The following is a 21,706-nucleotide window of genomic DNA, read 5'->3' as shown; positions in this document are numbered from 1 at the left end:
CCCAAATGGTGTTGAAATCATGACTACGAATGCAGTTCCTGCCACTGGTTTCAGCAGGGTAGGGTGGTGCTACAGTGCCAATGCCTGAAGACATCAGTGAGAAGGGAGAAAAAAAACATTTCTGAAAGTGTGGCAGAAATAGAGATGATTTAGCAGATTAAATTAATCTCAAATACTTTTATAAACATTTAATCCAGATCACTTTTACAGGGGAGGGTATGAGAAGAAGAGGTAAAAGAAAATCTGAAATTTAGAGTAACAGTTTAATTAAAAGCATTATTATAGAGAGCTAGTTACAACTCATTGAAAATATACTTGAATGAGATTTCTTTTTCTGATGAAAATAATGCTTTTCAGATTTCTGTATTTCAGATAGTGCTAGCCCTGGTTGAGAGCCCTTAGCTCTCATTAACTTGGATTTAACAGTGAGGTGGGCAGGACCTAAGAGAACAGGGACCCCAACTGAAAGAATAAATAGCCATGCAGTAAGCTTTGTAGTTAAGAGCTTTACATTGTATTGTATTGGAGCAAGTTCTGCCATAGCCATAGATCTTATTTTCATTCATAAAGTCAGCAATGGTAATGCACTATAGGAGGGATGCTGTCTTTTTAAACATGGTATTTCAAAAAGATTTTATTATTGTTGTTGTTATATTTAAAGAGAATGCCCCATGCTTCTTTCTTAGATTTTCCTTTTCTGGGAGAGACCCAAAGTGTGGTTCTTTGTTGCTCTTCATAAGCATAATGAAATCTCACTTTCCAATAAATATACTTTGTTTTTGTCCTTAGAAAAAGAAGTAAAAAGCACATTGTTGGACAGTTTGTTTCCTGCCCTATTGTAGTACCCATGGGCTGGGCTTGTTGGGTTTCTTTGTTTGGTTTTAATACAAACAGCACCTGCTGGTGGCCTTTGTTTATAAAGGTTTAAAAATATAAAGGAGTCTTTATTGTTTAAAGCTTCAATACTACTGGTTTGAATTGCTTCACTGTAAAGGCTTCTGGATTTTTTGAGAAGGCAAATGACCAAAGTCCCTTGAGTGAAGAGTAGAAGAACGAGGCATGGATATCTAGGCGGCCTGGGAAGATTTTCTGCAGCTGGCCACCTGTTGATTGAATAGCTATTGGAAGGCAGACACGGGGGCAGGCAGAGGCCAAGTCACTCTGTTCAGTACGGGTATCCATGATGGTAACTCCCGTGGTGACGGTAGTCGTCCTGGTAACCCTCCTGGTAGCCCTGGTGGTAGCTGTGGTAGCCATACCCACCATACTCATCATCGGGGCACTGCATGCCCAGAGACTGCTGGATTGTCATTTCCTGCCGCCGGAGCTGCATGGAATCAATCAGGTCATACACGATCGCCATAGACCACATTGGAGAAGGATACCAGGATTTGACGTTGCCATCTTTCCCCACTAGAAGCATGGAGAAATATTCTGGGCTAATTTGGAAATAATTCCGAATGTCTTTCACCAAATTAGCCGGGATGTCTTCTCGGTCTACAGTTGAGCTTCCTAGAAAGTGATCACATAGAATCAGCATTAATGTTTTGTTTAGGTGATGATGATGTTTTCTAGGTTAAAAAAAAAATAGCAACAGGAGGTAGGATATAGCCCAAGAGTTAGCAATATAAGATTCTTGTCATTTGCGAGTTCAGATCCATTTCCTGGATCTGAAATGAAATTACTGTGAACTAAGGATGTGTTTTTAACAGCTTTTTAAACTTTAGTAAAATTGTCCTTATTCTCTATCCTGAAGCTACTGTGGGAGTAGTGGTACATCTTTTTGTCACCTAAAATCCATGAACTTTGATGTCTTTGCAACTTGGGTCACCAGTTTATGTATTGCAAGAAGGCATATGTGAAAAACAGTAACAGTGAAAGAAATTACAGGAATTGAATTGTGATAGAAGAATTGCAGGATATAGAGCCTATACTCTTACTCTTGAACTGTCATGATATGTGAGGTATGGGATGTGGTAGATGTCATTTTCTCTTCAATATATATGTTCTAGGGTAAATCTGGTGAACTCCAGGCTTTTAAGTGTGAAGTCTGTGTTGGGTAAATGAGTAGAAAGTGTAAGACAACTAAGATCAGTGGGTACGTATAGGCATAGTTGTCTTGGCAACAGGACTTTTAAACAGTGGCACCCTGCCTTACAGACTTAATGTTCCTGGGCTGTAGAAGGACTAGAATGCTTTCATGCACAGAGCAGTTGGAGCACAGATGGGATAAATAAGCTGCTTTCTGTCTTTGTTCCTCCACTGCCGGAGGCACTTGTTTAGATTAGGTAGTAGGGGAACCCGCAGCATTTGACAATGGGTCTCTCATAAGGATCTACCTGGAAGAGCCTGCTGGGATGCAAGTGGAATACCAAAGAGAGCTTATAAGAAAGATGGAGAAAGACTTTTACCAGGGCCCAGAGACAGGACAAGGGGTATTACTTTTACACAGAAAGAGGGCAAATTTGGATTAAATATAAGGAAGAAGTTTTTTAGGATATGGGTGATGTGACCCAGGAGTGGGTTGCTCATATGGGTGCTCTGTCTCTGGAAGTGTTCTAGGATAGGTTAGATGGAGCTTTGAGCAAGCCAATGAAGTGAAAGATGTCCCAGCCCGTGGCAGGGGGTTGAAATTTCTTTAGTTAGGCAGGGGGTTAGATCATCTTTAAGAGGTCCTTTTCACTTCAAGCCATTCTATGAATATAAATGGGGGATCCATAGAGGAGACTCTGTTGAGTGTGTGTTCTATTAACCCTACAAACTCCTGAGCACGTAAAAAGGCACAGACATCCCTGTCTTTGGCAGCAAGGCTGGAAGAAGAGTGTACTGGGGACTGTAACCTTAGGCAGGAAATCAAAAAGTGAGATGAATTTCAGATATTTGTGCTTTTCTGTCCTGAAGAACCTATATAATATTAGCACAGAAACACCAAAAAAGCTTTTTGTTTGCTTTTGTGTAATCTTATTTCTTAAAAGAAACAAAAGAAGAAAGCAATCGTACTCATCCCTCTAAAGAAATTACAGCAAAGCAGTACTCAGCACTGTATAATGCCCTTCACGAGTAGTACTGAAGAAACTGGAAACAGTCACTTACCATTAATTGGATACAACTCCAACACACCTCCGATATCTTCTCCAACTCCCAGCAATTTGAGGATAGTTATGTGGCGCAGACCTGTGGAGGAAATGAAGGGTTTGGGTCAGACCCAAAACCAGATCTTTGTGCTTATCTTTGGGCAGATTTCAGCTTAATCAGCCACATCTCTGCTTGCTAAATTAGGGCCCAGTCTCAGCCAGCCCTCCAGGAGAGTTACTGATTTCTATGGAGTCCCTGCCAGTCACATCACCTGTCCCAAAAGGATAAGCTGATATGTTGAGTAAATGTGATACTCATTGCATAAAGCTGTTCCAAGGACAGCAGCATGGTGATGTGGTTCTGTAGCATAGGGATACAAACATCAGATATGCCAGTCAGTTGCAGAGGCCATTCACTAATAAAGCTTTTACTTACCACAGACACAGCAAAAAAATTATTTAGAGGCAATATAACCTCTGCCAGTTAAACTCTGAATGACTGCAGCGAATAGTTTATGACAGATACTCCCTTCTTCCATTTGCTCTGCAGAGAGGCTTGGACAGTTGCCTCTGCTTTGAAGAAAGACCTTAGGGACAGCAGAAACTGTTCTTGTAACATGAGTCAGTATAATCTACAAAATCTTTGATGTAACTACTTTTATTATTTGGAGGTAAGGTCCTTGGAAACGTACCACTTAGTTAAAATACTCATTGACAAATGCTTTAGAAGCTCACTGGATCATGTTCAAGCTGGCCCTACTAAAGGGTGGGGATACTCAACTGTTTTGATTGCATTTTATTCTTCAGAGAGTGTTTTGCAGTGGCCCATGTCGCAGTTTACTTTGGTACTTTCCAAATGAGGTGATGCTGGTGCTCTGAATGAAAGCCAGGTGATTATGAATAAACAGTCATACTGTGGAGATCTCCCTTCTGGTGCAATTGAAATAGCAGCTGTTGAAAGGGACCTGTTTCATTCTGTTGAAGGAGTCAAGTCTGGACCCTGTAAGGTGTGTGCATTGCTAGGAACTTAAGGAGTAAGTCTCTCTGCACTTTATGACAAGAAGACAGAGGGGTGCATCTGGGTGTTGCCCTTAGTTGTCTCCTGGAGGAGCCCTTCTGTCTCCACAGACTATACAGGTGGACCTTAAGTACCTAGTTATGGGTCTAGGAGGGCCTTTATTGGATTAAAATGGCTTCCCTTAATATTTTTTACAGATTTTGGCAATGAAGCAGTAAGGAAAAGAAAAAAACTTCTGATGTCCATGCATCCATGTCCCTGATACCTGGCCCAGTTCTCAGCTGAATCTTATAAGATCTGCCCTTACCAAAGCATTTTCCTTTTGTTGTTAAGTTGTTCAGTACAAAAAACTCCCAAAATATCTATTACTCTCCTGAAGTACAAGCCTGAAGAGAAGTTTTGGAGTGCTAGCATTTTCTGCTACATTAGTGTAATGTTGCAAAAATTATTCCAGGGAACACTTTGTTTAGCTGTCTTAGCTGCCAGTGTGCTGTATTACCTGCTTAGCGCAATCTTCCATTTGGATCTGGAGGAACGTTTTCAGTTGTCAGACTCCTCAGACTGTTCAGGTTCAAACTTGAGCAAAGGAATCCATCACATCACCAGGAAGGATGTGGTTTGGGGGAGCAAGAATATAATTCCTTTTGACTCACCAAAATTGCAGGCTTGTCCACTGAGAGCAGCAAGCTGCTGGGAATAAGCCCAATCTTCATCACTGGGAGCAGAGATCACCACCAGCCGCCTCCTCCATCGGAACCTGAAAAGAGAGTGTGGACAGGCATGGTCATGACATGTGACTCCAGTCCTCTCAGCATTTCTGTTCACTGTAGGCTGAGATATGTCTTATCTCTCACAACTTCTAAGTAACAGCTGGATGGGAAATCTTCCCAGTTTTGTCCATCCCTGTGAGAAGATAAAGCTTGTTTTGAATTTTACAGCTCCAAAACTTTCAAAGAAACACCTGCAGTGCTGCTGCTTCACCAAATAAACTGCAAAGTTTGTGATCTTTGCTCAAAGCCCTTTCAGTAGTTACAGCAGTGCTGAGAAGTGTATATTCAAGAGAGAAGGATTCCTGTGGAATTCCTCACTAGGCATTTAGCTTTTACGTCATTCACCGCTGCTGGAACTGCACAGTTATTCTGCAGTCCAAGGGCTGTCTGAGAATTAGGGTGTATCTTCATTTCAGACATAACTCATACTTCTGTGTAAATAATCACTGACCTCTTTTTTCTTCCCTGCACCACGTTTGCTCAAAATACCTTCAACATGGCTTTAAATCTGAGCCTGTTTGTAAGTGTGTGGTTGTGTCAGCCTGTGGCTGTATAAGGCATGCAAAGGGAAATAAAATAAATCTTGGAATCTTTCTTTAATAGGGACTGCACCCTCTACCCAAAGTTTTGCATGAGGATCTCTTTCCTTTCCTGTCAAAGTAAGGCAGTGCCATAAGGACACTTGAAATCTTTAAAAATTCTAACTCTAAAGGTTTTTAATACTCTCTCAACAACTTGAATATAGTTACTTCTCCACTTAACCTAAATAAATCAGATTTATAGGAATTTGCAAAGCTGCAGAGATATTTTTACAGCAGGAAATGATCTTTTAAATGGATGCAGATGTTACTCTGTTTTAATAATAGCCTGCTTTTCTGCTGTACCATGTGAAGATCTCAAAATGAAGGCTAATGCAAAGCGTCAATTCTGCTTCATTTTAAAGAAGCTTCACTGATAGAAGCTGAATCTTCAGTTTCTCTCACCAGTCCTATGGTGGGACTTGCTCAAAGTCAGAGAAGAAGTTGTTAGAAGAGCAGGGCAGGCTGATGTCTTTGGTTGTTGATTGTTACTGACTTTTTTTTCACAATTAGAACAGTAAGTCGTTGAAAAGCAAACCTCCTCAATTTTCATCTTTCTCAGAAGGAACAGCAAAGAGACATGAATGTGTGTGTACAGTTAAGTGAATAGGAAGAAGAAGCATTAAGGATCACATAAGTTATGTGAAGAAATTTTGTCATTATTCTGAAAATGGGGAATAAAATAATCTTTGTGCTATTTTGTATAGAAAAGCGCCTGGTTACCTATGAACAGTAAGTGAGAATGTGGCCGTTAGAGCATATTTTCCCTAGGGAAAAACTGTGAGTCTCTTTAAGGTACTTTTATATTTCTTTCTGGTTTTTTTTAATATCTCCTTTGGAGTTACACAGAGCTGAAAAGTGTTGAAAGCCATTTAAGCTTTTTAGTCCCCTGTCCCAGGAGCACTTGGTGTGCTTATCTGGGACTACATCTTAAAAATTAATTCAGTTGGTCCTTCACAGCTGTTAGTTCGCCAACACTAATGTACAGATTTCTGCTTTATTTCTGACATCAGAAGCTATGGACCAATACTCTTGCTAAGTCTGCCAGACCTTTCCCTGTGTGGATCCTTCCTTCCTCCTCTACCTTTTTGCATCCTGTTCTGATGTGTGAGCCCAGAGAGTAGCACAGCCAGTATCTACATCTTAGAGGGGGACTCACCTCCAAACTCAAGGTTTTCTTCCTTCTATATGTGGCTTTTAAGCATTACTCAAGCTGGCTCTGGCTCTCATGGTCTCCTTTCACACCAGGCAGGTTTGTTAAGAACAATATTTGTATTATTACAACTGAACTCTGCAAGGAGCAACACTAGGGAGATGATGCCAGGGCTCTTGTTCAACTGGGGAAATGATATTGGACAAAGCTGGAATTAGTTTTACTGGGAATCTGACCAGTTAATGTGGCTAGAGAAATCCACCCAATATTTAAAGCCTGATGCTTGTTTCACAGACAACAAATGCAGCAGTTCTGTTTATAGATGCAACATTCTGCATTTTTCGTGCCCAGTTTTTTAATGTGTGTTTATGACTAGGGCTGTTTCCAAGCAAAGAGGGATTTGGGGCCTGTCCCTTTCCAGTATACAAGCTCTTTCTTGTGCTGATCAGCTGTTTCCAAACTGTGGTTCTTCTTGGTGGTCTCAAGGATGAATCACTGCGACCTAAACAGGAGGTGGTGAGGTGGGTGGGGTGGATCTTGTTAAAGGTTCTCTTTCTGTTGAAGTGGCCATTGAATTTTAAAATGTTTATGAACCAACAACCTATTCATTTAGTTGTTGCTCCTTTTCCTCCTCATCATAATCCATCATGCTGCCTCAGTTATTTTTAAAGCCGTCTGGCATTAACACTGTATTCACATGGATTCTCATAGTAGGGGAGGAGGATGCAGTTGTAACAGGTAAGGTCTAGAATGATGGGGTAGCCCTAATTTCATGTCTGTGATAATTGAGAGAGAGGTGTAGCTGCGCAGCTCTTCTGTGGGTCTGAATGCCCACAGTCCAAATGAATTTATTGCCTGGAATTTAGGTCTTAGGGTAGAGTAATAATACTGCATGAAAAATTGCATAAACAAAATTGTCTTTCTGTAGAAGGTCTCCAACATTTTGCAAAAGAAATCTGCAAGACCTTTAATAATATGCATGACTAATACTAGCAAAGACAAACTGTTATCTCAAGCAGGATAAGAAGGAAGTTAGAGAGAATTAATTACTGATTTTAACTACATGGCAGGGATTAGAATGGGATTAATGAGATTGGGATGGTTGATGATCAAAACACATAAACACTGTGCTTCATACATTCAAAACATTGAGCTAACATCTGTGAATTAATCCTTATTTGCTCTTCTAATGCAAATCAGTTTTATTATCTCCATGTCATGACGGGGAAACTGAGGTACTGAAAATCAGCGTCCAAAGAAGATTTAGTTCGTCAGGAAACATGCTTCCTGTCTTTCAGTGTTCTATACAAGACTGCATTCAGCTTGCTTAACATTGTAAATACTGAGAAATCTGTATTTTAAAATCTCAGGAATAGTTACACGGGTATTTTTCCACTACAATGATAATTAGTAGAACTAGCAGCAGATAAGAACAGAAGGTGATACCTGGACAAGAAGCTCTCAAGGGATTGCTTCTTATCTTCTTTGCAGACAATGCCCTCTTTTTTCTGTCTTTCCATGTCTTTAATTCGTGATTGGAAGGTGTCAATCAAATCAAACACAGACTTCATTGCTATGGGTACTTCATAGTATTGCTGTTAAGGAAAAAAAAAACAAGACAGGTGGGTATATGGATGCTCATATTAGAAGCCTTTCTGCATGTATCACAGCACTGTAGGATATTTAGAGATCCATGTTTTCTAATTTGCACACAGATAACATGGCCTAAAACAGATCAGAAACTATAGAAAATATAGTTTTTGCAGTCCGACTGCCCTTTGGAAGTGGCATATTTTCACTATTTGCCTGAAGTGATAAGGCCAGGACATTGCAGTTACTATATCCTCTTGTAAGGCCATTCAACTAGAGGATTGTCCTTATGCAATGTGCTGTCATCCTGTTGAGCAGCCAAACTGTGTTTTAGAATGCCAGGTACTACATTAAACCCTATCAGGTGTGGGGAGGTTCTGTTCCTCATCATTCCAGCAGAAATACACAATTCCTGAGATCCCCTAGGTGCAGAAAATGAAGATAGCTAACTAAGTTCTGAAAATTTTTCTTACTGTTCTTTTGCTTGTCCTCCAGCAATGACCAGGTCCTGCATCAGTATCTTACGTTCCTCACATGCAAGTGTGTAATGTAATTTCCTAAAATTTTCAATTTTTTTTTCATATGTTTCCAATGCATTTTCTTTCAAGAGAACTGAGTTCAAAGAGTTGAAACCCTCACCTTGACCTTCATGTCAGTGTCTGTCAACACCATGAAGAAATCATTGTAGGTCATCCCATACTCTTTCCTCAACTCACTGATGAGCTGCTGGTCCACAAGATCTTCATCTTCTATCACTTTCATGGGCTTTTCGTTATCTTAATGTGAGGCAAAGGAGAAATAAAAGTAGTCATGGAATCACACAGTGCTCTGCCTTTAATTTTGCCTCAAAAGAAAAGGGAGAATTATTTCTCAGAAGCTCTCTTCCTGCTGCATATTCAATGTACTACAAACCATGTGTGAGAAATTTTTATTCATATGACTTTTAACTATCTAGTTTTCCATCCCAATAGCCTTTGAAAATCAGTTGATCCTAGAGCTCATGCACTTCAGTATTCATCATTTGTACATTCTTTTGAAAAATCTTGCTTTTTCCTGGAAAGATCCTTGAGATTTTTTCAATATGCTCATACACATATATGCAAATACTCATCATTTCACCAGCTTCTGAAATGTAGCCTCTTCTGTAATTGAAAATAGAAATTTTGACAGTGTGCACAATGTGCAAATGAAACAGCATAGGTGATTTGAGTCAGTAAAATACAGCTAGAACAGCTTGAGGTTGGCCAGGACAGTAGAGTTAACCTTACCTGTCTTAATAACTTACATGTAGTGACCGTAAGAAACCAGAAACTGTTTAACATGTCTTGAATGCTGCAGTGCTGGCAGCATACTTCTCTAGATACCCCAATTTGGCACTCCCTCCTCCTTCTGCTTGCTGATTCTAGTGGCAAAAACTTAGCTTTGAGTGCAACTTGTACCTACTTAGTGGTCCACTCTGAGAAAATATTCTGAAACAATGAGAAAAAGACTTCCGAAGACAGAGATTTGAAGACAAGCCTGTGGAGGTACTGAGGTTCCTTACATCATGTGGAACCAGGGTGCATTGCAGTCTGAATTAAGATTTTGGGAAAATGTCTGAATTAGAAGCTGATCTTTAGTTTTCATATCTTGAACCCAGTGCTTACAAAAAAAGTCAAGCCAGCAAATATTAAAATTTGGTTATACTTATCATGCTATATATCTAATTTATATGATTTTTTCATTGTTATATGTACCTCAGTTGGAAGTTTTATAAAGAAATAACAAAGAATGTTATTAGCTTTTGATTGGATGGATTGCCGGATGTGCTAATTGGTTATTCACTTCATAAATATATGTAAACCCTGCATCAGATGCTTGATGAGTAAGATTTATGTATTACTAGTAGCAAGTATGACCATTAAAACATAGGCTAAAAGTTCATGTTTAAAAGCAAAGATTATCTCATTGGCCTAGATGGAGATAGAAAATGCAAAAATTGTTATTGTGAAATGTGGTGGAAAACAGGTAAGGTACAGGAGTATCCTAGACCAACTCATCTATGGCACCTTTCTGCTTTAGACTAGATATTGATATCAAGTTAGCTCTTTAGAGTTTCCTTTTTGAGAGATTTTCTTTCAAAACTTACAATTTTTGTAAGAAAAGAAGAAAATTAAATTACAGTATGATACAGAGAAATTCTGTATCAAGGAAAAATATAATGCCACAAAGGCTGACAAAACTTTCAAACTTAGAAATTATTTTTGTGGAGAAAAAAAGTTGTTAATCTAATTGCCTCGCTCCAAGTCACTACTTGTCCCTGACCCATGCCTCATAAAGGACATCTGGGATCTGCATCAGGATCCACCAAAGCTGAGACTATGCTGCTACCTGCAAAGTCCTTGCTCACTTTTTGTTTTCTCTGAAAGAATGGAGAAACTTTTCTCCAATACATCTTTGGCAGCTAGACAGGCTGGGAAGATGAGTTATCTTCAGAAATAATTCCAACGAGATTACAAAGAAGGCCAGCAGGTTGTTTTAGCAGTACAGTGGTCTACCAGATTAGGTACTTGCTTTGATTATAGGATGGGTAGCCAGGGGCTGATGTTTAGTTAATTAAAGACCTGTTTCCATGTAAAAAAAGAGACCATATTTGCTAGCTTGGGCTGGAGAAAAGACCTCTGCAGTGACACTCAGCTTTTGTGTCATTCCAGTGGGAAAGTGGAAAATACTCTCTCACTCTGAGCTAATCTTGACCAGTGTCATTGAGCTCTTTCATTCACCACTTCTAAATGTGTTTGAAATTTCAAGTGAAAAGTCTTTTCTGTTGACTTTTCTGTTGCTGTCTTTTGTACTTCAGTCACAAGATGCAGCACTTTGAGTAGACCTCATCATGCTGGGTGCTCAAGCTTCTCACTACACAAACATACTGTGTTCAAAGTGTTTCTTAGGAGCTTTTGCTGTCTCTGATGCTCACAGAGAGTGAGCCTTGAAGCCCTGTTTTTCTTTAAGAATTTAATTCCTTCTATGAGAACACAGTTGTTATATACACTTACGTGGTTTGGGGAAAGTTTGGATGTAGGTTAAGCTTGGAACAGGCTGAAAGAGTATGGTCTATGTCAGAGTGAATATATGAATATTAGCCAGACTAGAGCTAAATATAATCCTGAACAGTCCACTGACAGGCAGATGGATCTAGGTACACAAAAAATGACCTTGAGTAACCTTGGCCTGATGTGGAAAATCCTGTTCTGCTCCAGATTTGTCAAGGAGGTGCACAAATGGACAGTCTGGCAGGGTTTGTGACTCACTGTCATTCAGGGACACAAGGCTAGATCCTGTCCCTCTGAGAGCAGCAGAGGCACAGCTGGAAGCCAGACATAAATCTGTGATCTGGCCATTTATATGCCAGACCTGAAACATCCTGCAGCTGGTCGTGTCCTGAGCTTTCTGTTCCATCACACATCTTTTCCCAAGGTTTGGTAAAACCAGATGAACTTCGAGGGGAAAGATGTGGTGGACTTGTAAGTGGAATTGGAAGCTTTTATTCTATTTGCAGTATAGAATTGTAGAATATTTGTATTTCTTTGGCTTCATCCAGCAAAGCACTCACAATGGTGTTAACCTCTAGATACAGACAGAAATGAAATATTTAGTCATTCAAGAGATACCTAAGCTTAAGTGCTTTGCTGGACTGCAACCTGAAGTCTTTGTTCAACCACTGTTGTTAAAAAAGGACAGGTTTGCACTGGCTTTGGTGAGTGCTTGCCCAGGACCTGAACACTGATAGCAGTTGTTTCAAAGCTACCTAAGAGAGATGGATGCTCAGTGTCACGGAAACTCTGAATGTGAAGTAGGTGGCACTACATATGTCTAAATAAGCTACTTTTCAGGTCCTGTATAGTCTTAGATTTTGACCCAAGCTGGGGCAATTTTTCCCTTTGCTGTCTGTATTGTGCCCATGAGGTGGAAAGTATTAAAAGAAAAAGAACCTAGCTGGAAGTGGTCAATTTTCATGCTGCTGTTGTTCATGGTGCCGAAAATTGTGATGACTGAGATCTTCCTCGTTGCCATCTTGCAGAAGCTCTCCAGATACTCATCTCGCTGCTGTACGTACATGGTGTTGTCTGCCTTGGGGGTTGTGATCAGCTGGTTGGTGGCAGAGAGAAAAGAGTTTGTTTAGTATAAAGAATGAAGCAAGTGATTATTTTACTGAAGGAGAACTTGTCACTGTCTGCAAACTAGGCTCTCTTTCCCTTATTTCTGTTTGGAGTGTACCTTCATGCCCAGGCCTGACCCAAAGACATTCAGCCAGCTACAGAAAAACCTTCGGAAGCACATATAGCTGGTTGCACCAGCTCCTCTGCTGCTATTACCATAATGCTGGGAGAAGAAATATCACTATATTTTACAGAAAGCCATATAACTTTTATCACTTGCCCTGCCAATCCCCCCGATCTCCCTTACAGCCTTCAGTGATGCCACTCACTGAAGGATGCCACTCAACCGCTTTGTCTTCATCCCATGGTCCAGGCAGGACTCCCATGGCCAACAGGTGAGTACAACTAGGGCTACATGAGTACTTATGTAACTGATGGCCATTGAAGAAGACCTTGAAGATCTGCTAAGGCCACTGTGACCTATCTGAAAATGATTTTGCTTTTCTATGTTCTAAGCCACTTTGATGTCTTATGGGACTTATATTTGCTCAAAGGCACAGCTGTAGGCAAAAAGGAAGAGGAACAATTACAACAACAAAAGTATAAAAAGCTCTACATTTTGCATACTTACTTCAAAGCCTTCTAAGGATTGTAAAGGTTTAATTTTTAAAAAGTTTAGAGCACACAACTCAGATCCTTCGTCAGTGACTGAGATGAAAATATTCCAGGGAAGGGGTGTGTATAACAACATTCAGTGATCCTATGCAGCACTTTCCAGCAGAAGATGCCTAGGAATGTAATCATCCTAACTGGCAGCAGTGAACTGCAATCAAGCACCTGCCACTGATCCCCCAAGTACAAAGGGAGCTGGAATATGGACTCAAGTTTTATGTTTTATGGTCACAAATAATCACCAAAATCCTTCAATTGCAAATTTATCCTTTAATCTGTAACAGGAGTAATAATTTTCTGGCTGCCTTCTGAAGTTTGTGAGGCCTGAAGTCTAAGTTTTACAGTACACTCTCTATAAATCCAGTTCATCAATGTAAAAACATTTCCGGGCTTATAAAATCTGCCTCTTATTTATGCAAAGGCCCCTGGCATGACTACAGCTTTGGGACATGAAGGTGAATGAGAGTGACAGACACAAAGAGGATTTGGTTTCTGGGCTACAGCATTTAACACATTGCTTTTAAATTGCATATCAAAATGCTTCAAATAAAAAGAAGGATCATGAGAAGGGTTTGAGGACTGAGATGAAAAACAGACCTTTGTATTGTCTCCTCCTAGTTTTGGAGGTCATAAACTGGAATGCAGAGTCAAGCCTGAATCTGATCTGCTTCACCAAACCTTGTAGAACAAAGCAACTTTCCAATCAAAGCTTTGTGCCAGGTCTATTTTAACCCAGGCTGTATATGCACTGTCTCTATCAGTGTTTGCATCACAGAATCACAGGATGGTTTGGATCCTTCAAGAGAAGGGACCTTCAAGATCATCTTGTTCCAACCCTTCTGCCAGGGGCAGGAACACCTTCCACTAGACTAGGTTGTTCAAAGCCCCATCCATCCTGACCTTGGACACTTACAGGGATAGAGCATCCATAGCTGTCACTCTCCCTCTTTTCTATAAGCTCTCTTTAGGTACTGGAAGGCTCCTGTAAGGTCTCCCTGGAGCCTCTTCTTCTCCAGGATAAACAACCTCAATGCTCTCACCCTGTTTCCATGGGAGAGGTACTCCAGTCCTCTGATTATCTTCCTATTCCTCGTTTGCATGCATATGTGTGTGTCTGTCTGTGTGTGTGTTTGTGCATATATGCAAAAGGATGTATATGGAATGTTACAAATAAACTGTCAGTTGGCATTTCATCACCACAGAGAAATAAACGAAAAACCCAAACTCACAAGACCAAAATTTCTCAACATTTGTAAGAGTGCAATAAAAACCCCACTATAGAGAGGTGAGGTTGTTGGACTCAAAACCCATACTTTTTTTTCAGTTTCTGCACCTGGGACTTATATTTGTCATTAATTAAACTTAACCAAAAATAGACTTCAAAGTTCCAGATGTTTGAAATTCACACTGAAATCTGAATTGTTAATAATACTTAAAACCCCATCTCCTTCTTAAAAGATGTTTGGAAAAGGACTGAAAAAATGTTCTCTGAAAGACAAAAGTACAGCAAAGCAATGGGGAACAACTTGGGTAGAGTCACTTCTGCAGCAGTGTGGACTAATTCTCTAGAGAGGGAGTTTAAAGACTCATGAATGACAGAGTTAATTGTGAGGGTTGTTCCTCTAAGGGAACTGAACAGTTTGATTGGAAGGAATGCAAATAGGCACGTGCGTGGATTCAAAGAAGCTTGAGAAGTTCTTTGTTTTCCACGTGTGCTGTTGCAAGCAATGAGAAAAAAGAGTTTAGCCACTGCTTTTACTAATAACCAAACCAAACGTATTCTTCAGGGAGCTTCCGGGTAAGCAGATTGAAGATGTTACTAGATTCTGGAAAAGTGAGGCGCAGCATGGCATAATCATTAGTCTTCAGTTAGTTCTGGCCTGATTACCTGGGATTGTGCAACCCTTTTCTCAGAGATCCAGCTGTGAGGTGGCCCAGTATCAGAAGGTTCAAATTTCAGACAGTCCTTTAAGTTGCCAGGACTATGATGGTGCATGAATTAGCAGCCTAACATCTGTGAGCTTTACTTTTGGCTCCTTTTTTTCCAAGTTTGTTTATATTTGTCCTGATGCTACATATATTCTTGGAAACCTCAGCATTGAGACCACATTTTAAGGATCTCAAATTCTACATAGTTTCTGTCTCTGACAGAACTTTTGTTTTGGCTAAATATTAGTTAACAGGTAGCTAATAGGCATTATTTGCAAAATTCAGTCAGGTTCAATTTTTTTCAAATGTATGGCTTTTTTTCCACTTCTAGTGCTAGCTCTGCACAGTCCCTACATCTTGAAGAACGGGGAGGGGGAGAAGAAAGTTGCCTTGTTTTCAGGCCCATGAATCATCAGCAGAATGACTCATTACATTCCAATGGTTGAAATCTTAACTTGGCATCTTAGCTTGGCACCTTAGCTATTTGTACTGGAATATGGAGCATGAAAGTCAAAGGTGTTTGTGACAATGACTATTGGACAATAACTGTGAAACAGACCAGCTTGCAGTAGGATAATTGCAAGAAACCAGCTCCCACAATAATATTTTTAAAGAACTGTTTTCCAGAGTGTACCCTTCAGGATATGTGTCATCTGCCAGAAAAAACATTTGTACTATAACTAAAACTGTTTCCTATCCCAGGTGAAGTGGTTTTTATAAGTAGTTGGAAAAATATACAGCGCTATAAAACCTGGGGACAAGTAACTCCAGACCATGCTAAAGTTCTCAGGCTTGAAACTTTACTGGAGTGTTACAGTTTAATACTAACAGCAGGAGAAAAACTCAAACCAAAATAAAGTTTGCATAGGATCTCTGAAGATGTCTAGGAGATCTGAATGCCAAATTCTCATCAGATCTTAATCCCAAATTCCCCATCTCTCAGGGCATCTGATCACAAGCCTTTGTGTATATCCTCAGTCAGACGTGCACTAGTATTGCCAAGCCACCTGGCTTGCTTCCAGCTTTAGGACGCCAGCACCAATATGAAGCAGGTGTGCCAGCTGGCAGGACATGCAGAGCACTGAAACGTGGTAGCTTTGGCAAGTACCCCAAGGTGACAAATGGATGTAATCCACTCTGAAACCTCATTTTATTGATCTTAATGATACAGATCCTGACACCTACATATCCACTGGAAGCAAGATAATCTGATGGCTATATGGTGGCTCATGGAAGTGGCTGGGAACAGGTTTTAGCCTCATCTCTGGATGACTGGTTTTTATACTGTGTGTAAAATTTCCAACGTGAGACTGTGAAACCTGTTGAAAACAATCATCTGGGTCTACAAATTTTACCTCTTAAGACAAAAGCACTAAAAAGGAGTAATATAAACCCACTATAAACTTATACTTCCACATATTCCTACTATGAGGGAGATACAACTTTCTTTAGGTAATAAAATTCAGATGAATTAATTACTTACAATGAGCCTCCTCTTGCCTTCAAAATATTCCAGGAGGGTAGTTGCTGATTTCCTGGGAGGTTGTAGGAAAGTCTTCTTGTTGGACTTGGGAAAACCCTCATTCTCAGTCCTGCTTCCCTTCTTCTTCTTACTGCGATCTTTGTCCTGCTTGCTCTTTTTTTCAGCTTTGATCTTCTTGGACTGCTTCTCACTCTTCTGCTGCTTGTCAGATCTGTCCTTCTTCTTCTTCTTCTCAGGTTTATCCATTCGGTCATGCTTCTTTGATTCTTTTCCTTTCTTTGGGGGAATATTTCCTGCTGCAAACTGTTCCTCTAAATGGGAACTAGCAGGTTTGCTTGGGTCATACTTATCTTCATACTCATTACTGAGTATCTTTTCTTGGGTCTTATTTTTTGGTGGTTTAGTCTTAGTTGGTTTATGTTGCCCTGGAGTGACATTCAAGTCCCTGTGGTTAAAGTCCTTTCTGTCAGTTCTATTATCTTTAAATCTACCCACAATTGCCTTTGTATAGTGCACTGAGGGGGCTGTTGGGGCTTCTGTGAAACTCTCATAGTGGGCAGCCTTGTTTGGTTTCCGGGTGGCTCCCAGTTGTTTCTCCTGATGGCCGCGCTGCCGGTCCCTGCGGTTTGTTTTCCACACAGGAGAGTAGAAGTCCTCAGAGGCTGTGACTCGTGGAGTGGTGGCATCGGGGGCTGCTGGAAGCCTGTGGTACTCTGTGGTAGAATGTGACTTCACTGTCCAGGTCCTCTGTGTGCTGGGGAGGGGTGTAGTTGTTGTTGTAGACCGGGTGGCTGTTGCCACTGCGTGGGTGGTGGCACGAGTAGTTGTGGTGGTGGGAGGGAGGATAGTGGTCCTTACTGTAGGCAGAGGAGTGGCCACTGTGGTTGTCATTGGTTTCCTCACTGTTTTGGTCCTTGTTGGCTGATTATTGCTCTTCCTTGGATCCTCTTTCCTTGCTGACACCTGGACATGTTCACTGCCAGGGGTAGGCTGCATGGTGCCCCCATTGTTACCTTCCTCAACCACTTGCCCCTCCACACCAGCTGCTTTGCATGTCTGGATGAAGCCCTTCTGCCTCAACTTCTCAATTTTTCTGATGGGGTTTTGATCAATGACTTCGTACATGGCCTCTAGCCTGACTGGATAAGGATACCTTTCCTCCACTTGCAGGGTTTTCTTCAACAGTACCATGCCAAATTTCCCTTTCTCCAGTTTTAGAAAGCTCATGAGCTTAGGGATAAGGGCAGGATCTAGTGGCTGTTCCAGGATTTTTCCTTCATTGGTTATCCTTCTAACTTTTCCCCCTTCTTCCCCTTCTTCATGGAATAACACAATCTGCTGGATGTGCCTCTCAGCCAATTCACAGTAAACGTCATTTTTCAGCAGGCTCATCATGAGCCGGTAGTAGCCTTCAGAGGCATGAGGGGCAGAAATGACCCACACCCGATTTTTCCCTGCAAAGCTGGCCAGGACATTGGGAGAACTTGACCCTGAAGGGAAACGTACCACTCGTGACTGGGTGGCAGAGGATATCCCTTCGTCCTTAATCATCTCGGACTTGGGGTATTTGGCTGCAGCTGAGAGTCTCTGTACCAATCTCATTCTGGTCCCCGTGCCCCTGGCCTGGGAACGTGCTTCCCCTTGCACGAGATTGGCAGGTGACTTTGGAGATGCTGAAAAATCCCTCTTGGTGACAGGCTGTTGAGGATTTGGGCTTGAATTCCTCAGGGATGCTCCAGACCTTCTCAGGAGGCTGCTTGATGCCCTGTAAGCAAGGGGCACTTTCCTAACTCCATGGCTCCCTCTTTCCACTAGCCTCTCTGTCTTCTCAGAGCCACACACTAACCATGCTGCCCACAGCAGGGCTAAGCTGAGAGCTGGCCTCCAGTTCATTGTGCAATCTGTGGGGCCAGGGGAGAGAAGGAGAAAAATTAAATGTTAACAGTATGATGATATCCTGCACAAGTGATTAAAAATGCAAAGCACAGGCTGGCTATTTTGTGTGATTTAAAAGTGCTTGATTTCACCTCAGTCCTGTCCTAGTGGCTTTGTAAGTTTTACAGTTATTTTTGGAAAAACACAGAATGGATCACTTTATGAAAAAATGAGATCATCCTTCTGTAACATGATACTGTCTATCTAAAACAACACCGTGATCTGCATCCTTCTCTCTCTCACACACTCCCCAGTTCTCTCACACTCTCACTAAACACACATGCAAAGACACACAGAGAAAGGGTCCCATACATAGAGCAGAAAGGCAAGAATTTGACTTGAAACTTACACTCTCAGGGAAGTTTCCCTGCCAGAGGAGTTTTCACGTCTTTTTCCTTTAAAAGGAGACCAATGCCATACAGCTTTACTGCTCAGTGATTTATCTTTACGCAGCCCAACAGGTCGCAGAGCCTGTTGTGTGTCTTAACTTTCTTCTTCACCTTCTTGACAGGCGGGATGAGGTTAGCGGAAATTTCCTTTGTGATCTCAGCTTCTCCATTTACCTGCAAGTCTGGATTTTTGCTGTGCCGGTTACCCACACAGGCAGGGATTTCATTTAAGAAAAGGGAACTTCTGGCTGCTCCAAGTCTCTGTCTTTTAAACTTCCCAAACCTCCTTCCCACTCCTTGCTTCCTCAGTCTCGTTTAGCTCCTTTGTTTCCAGAGAGGAAAGCACCAGCACTAATATATTTTCCAGGCTGAAGAAAAACACAGGAATGTGATGCTGAAAAAAAAAAAAAAAAAAGGACGCTTCCCTTTCCCCTTTCTCCACACTTTGACAAAAGCAAATTGTAAAACACTCTTCTTTTTTTCTTCTTGGCTGGCCGCGGTCCCAGAAATGTCAGGGCAACCCCAGCCCTGCTCTGAACCAGCCTCAGACAACGGTGGCCACTGGAAATGGGGGAAACTTCACTCAGGATTTAACAGCTCAGCAGAACCCGCCTCCTCCCCACTCCGACACAGGGAGGGAGGAGGAGGAAGGCTTTGGGGGCTGAAACACTGCACAGCATCACAGAGCACTTCAGAGAGGGTGACTCCAGCCTTAACTCTTTCCTTCACGCATCCCAGCTCTCTGGTGTTCTCTGACTTCTGCTTTTTCTTTCTTCCCACCGAACGGACACTGTCTGGATAAAAAAGTATGTTTCTCCATCAGTCTCAATAACAGCTCTGGTGTTTAATTATTATTTTAAACCTCATTATTTCTGCCTTGTCTTTCCCCTTTCCTTGTTTTTTATTGTTTTCTGGGAGTTCCTCAGTAAAATCCAATTTTTTTTCACTTTCCAACCAGTTTCTCTTTCAGGTCCTCATGTGTGTCAGTATATTCTTTCTTCAAACATCATATGGGCATGACTGTTTGTTAATTTCTCATTTTTAAAGAGATCAGGTTGTTTACTATTATACTAAAATTAGAGTCGTATCTATTTCCCATGAATGTGCAGCAGCAATGGAAAAAAAAGGAGAAAAGCTATAAAAATACCTTCAGAGACAAGGGTAAAGGCAGGGTCATGTCCTTTGCTCTCCCTTCATGGTGTAAATGACACCATTCTATTGAGGTGACGTAAACTGGCACAGCTTTGCTGGCAACACCTGGTCTTTAGCTGATTCACACTGGCTTCAGTGTGCTGAGCACCTTCACTGTAAAACACCACTTAATTGTAGTTGATGGGTAACACCTAAAAATATCCAAGACCTTGACACTACTTTAACTGTTTTCCAAGATTTTGCTTATTGACAGGGATGCTGTTACATGTCTGTGATAGCACACTGGATTTGATCTCAGTTATGTTGTCTGGAGGTGAAAGTGCAGCTTCTGCTTTCCCTGAATTAATGTTTCAAAGGAAAAACCTTTCCTTTCTTTCTGTCTTATTTTCTTAGTTTTTATTTACATTTTCAAATGCACTGATAAACATTAGTAGTGGTTTTGCTAGTACACGTTTAGTTTGTGTTTTGTGGCCAGGGGTTTAGCCTGGAGGTGGGGGAGGATGCTGAATGCCTGTGCTCATACTAACACAAGGGCAAAAATGCTCAGCACAAAATATCATATCCTACATTCACTGGGCAGTAAGAGGACTGTACTTCTCACAAGAATTACAAAACTGGAGTTCTGTGGAGTAAGGGTGGGTAAAATTTTCCACTTAAATTAGTGTCAAGCCTGCTGGTTTATTTATCTTGACAAGGAAAAAATGTCATTAAAAACTACCTTGTTTCATTATGACATTTTTAAATAGATCGTAAATAAAATGAGGTTTCCATTTCAATGTTTCATCCAGTTTCATTACAAAGATTTTATAAAGTAGTGACCCTACAGTGCTGAAGCCAAGCATTTGATTTGGGGTTATTTGATTTTGGGAAAATCAATTAAAATTTTTAAACTTCCTCAATTTTCTTGGTTTGGTAATAATTTGAAACCGCACAGAGGCAAAAACATCACTCATCTGCACAAGTCTAATGGTGCCAAGGAAAATATGCTCAGTGCATGAGGAAAGAAACAGATTTCCATATTAGCTCTGCTGTCTATCCTGTACAATTATAGATATGCTGAAGAACTTCTGTGAGGATTTTGCTTTGCTTTCCCAACCTGACTGAAGAAGTAGCATGCTACAGAATCTGCCTTAAGTGTCTCACAGGGTGGCAGATCAGTGAAGATCTGAAGATCAGTGAAGATCTGAAGTTGTAAGGCAGGTGTAGGGAGGCTCTAGCACACAAGAAAACATGCAACCGTGGGGACTAGTCTCAAGGCTGATGGTTGATAGTACCTTTGTCCAAGGTGAGGAATAAACTTGAAATGACTGCTGGAAATATTTGACATCAACATTTCTTAGAAAGTAAATAATTTATACAGGCCAACAGGGGACTCCTAGTAAAATGAACACATATTTTAAAGGCCCAGGGCAAGGTTTTACAGCAAGAAGAAAAAATAAAGACATAAAACATTCATAAGATACAGAACAATATACTTGAAAGCAGCTATTCACTGAGAGACTTAAAGGTCACCATATATAAGCCCCTGGAAACAGGCTTTTGGTCTGATATTGCAGCGAGGAGAAAGCCTGCCAGCAGCCCAATGAAAAGTTGGAAAGTCATATGTAGTGTCAATAATATGATTTATGCTGTACACATCAGTTTTCAAAAAGATTGCAAAGGGTTCAAAAAGTGATGTGATAGCTGGATATGATTCTACTGAAAGGGAGGTGGGGAATTAGCTATGTGGAAAGCACAGCCACACATTGTTCATGACATTCTCATGCATACACAGAAAAGAGACATCTGCAAATAAATTATTTTTTAATCCAGCAGAGGAAGGCA

The 21,706-nt window shown here is 40.9% G+C and overlaps 1 protein-coding gene across 1 annotated transcript; it reads right to left on the bottom strand.

Moving 5' to 3' along the window:
- Window positions 1-219: 219 nt before the first annotated feature.
- On the bottom strand, window positions 220-19,446 carry CCDC80 (coiled-coil domain containing 80). The gene is made up of 8 exons (XM_083881437.1): window positions 18,691-19,446; window positions 16,407-18,307; window positions 12,155-12,311; window positions 8,823-8,959; window positions 8,040-8,188; window positions 4,746-4,849; window positions 3,094-3,174; window positions 220-1,512 (listed from the first exon to the last, which is right to left on the bottom strand). The coding sequence occupies exons 2-8, from the start codon at window positions 18,297-18,299 to the stop codon at window positions 1,166-1,168; spliced, it is 2,868 nt and encodes a 955-aa protein (XP_083737563.1). The 5' UTR covers window positions 18,300-18,307; window positions 18,691-19,446; the 3' UTR covers window positions 220-1,165.
- Window positions 19,447-21,706: the final 2,260 nt, after the last annotated feature.

This window comes from Zosterops lateralis (genome assembly GCF_965231275.1).
Source record: "Zosterops lateralis genome assembly, chromosome: 2".
Classification (NCBI taxonomy): domain Eukaryota; kingdom Metazoa; phylum Chordata; class Aves; order Passeriformes; family Zosteropidae; genus Zosterops; species Zosterops lateralis.
The sequence above is the reverse complement of the archived record's forward strand: the minus strand, read 5'-3'. Positions and strand labels throughout refer to the sequence as shown.

What these genes read in the sequence shown, in the direction of transcription:
- CCDC80 (XM_083881437.1), bottom strand. Translation starts at nt 18,299, where the DNA reads ATGAACTGGAGGCCAGCTCTCAGCTTAGCCCTGCTGTGGGCAGCATGG. An exon ending in AATTGACCACTTCCAGCTAG is followed by an intron (nt 8,960 to 12,154) that starts GTTCTTTTTCTT and finishes CCTCACATTAAG; the next exon opens with ATAACGAAAAGCCCATGAAA. An exon ending in TGGACAAGCCTGCAATTTTG is followed by an intron (nt 3,175 to 4,745) that starts GTGAGTCAAAAG and finishes TTTCCTCCACAG; the next exon opens with GTCTGCGCCACATAACTATC.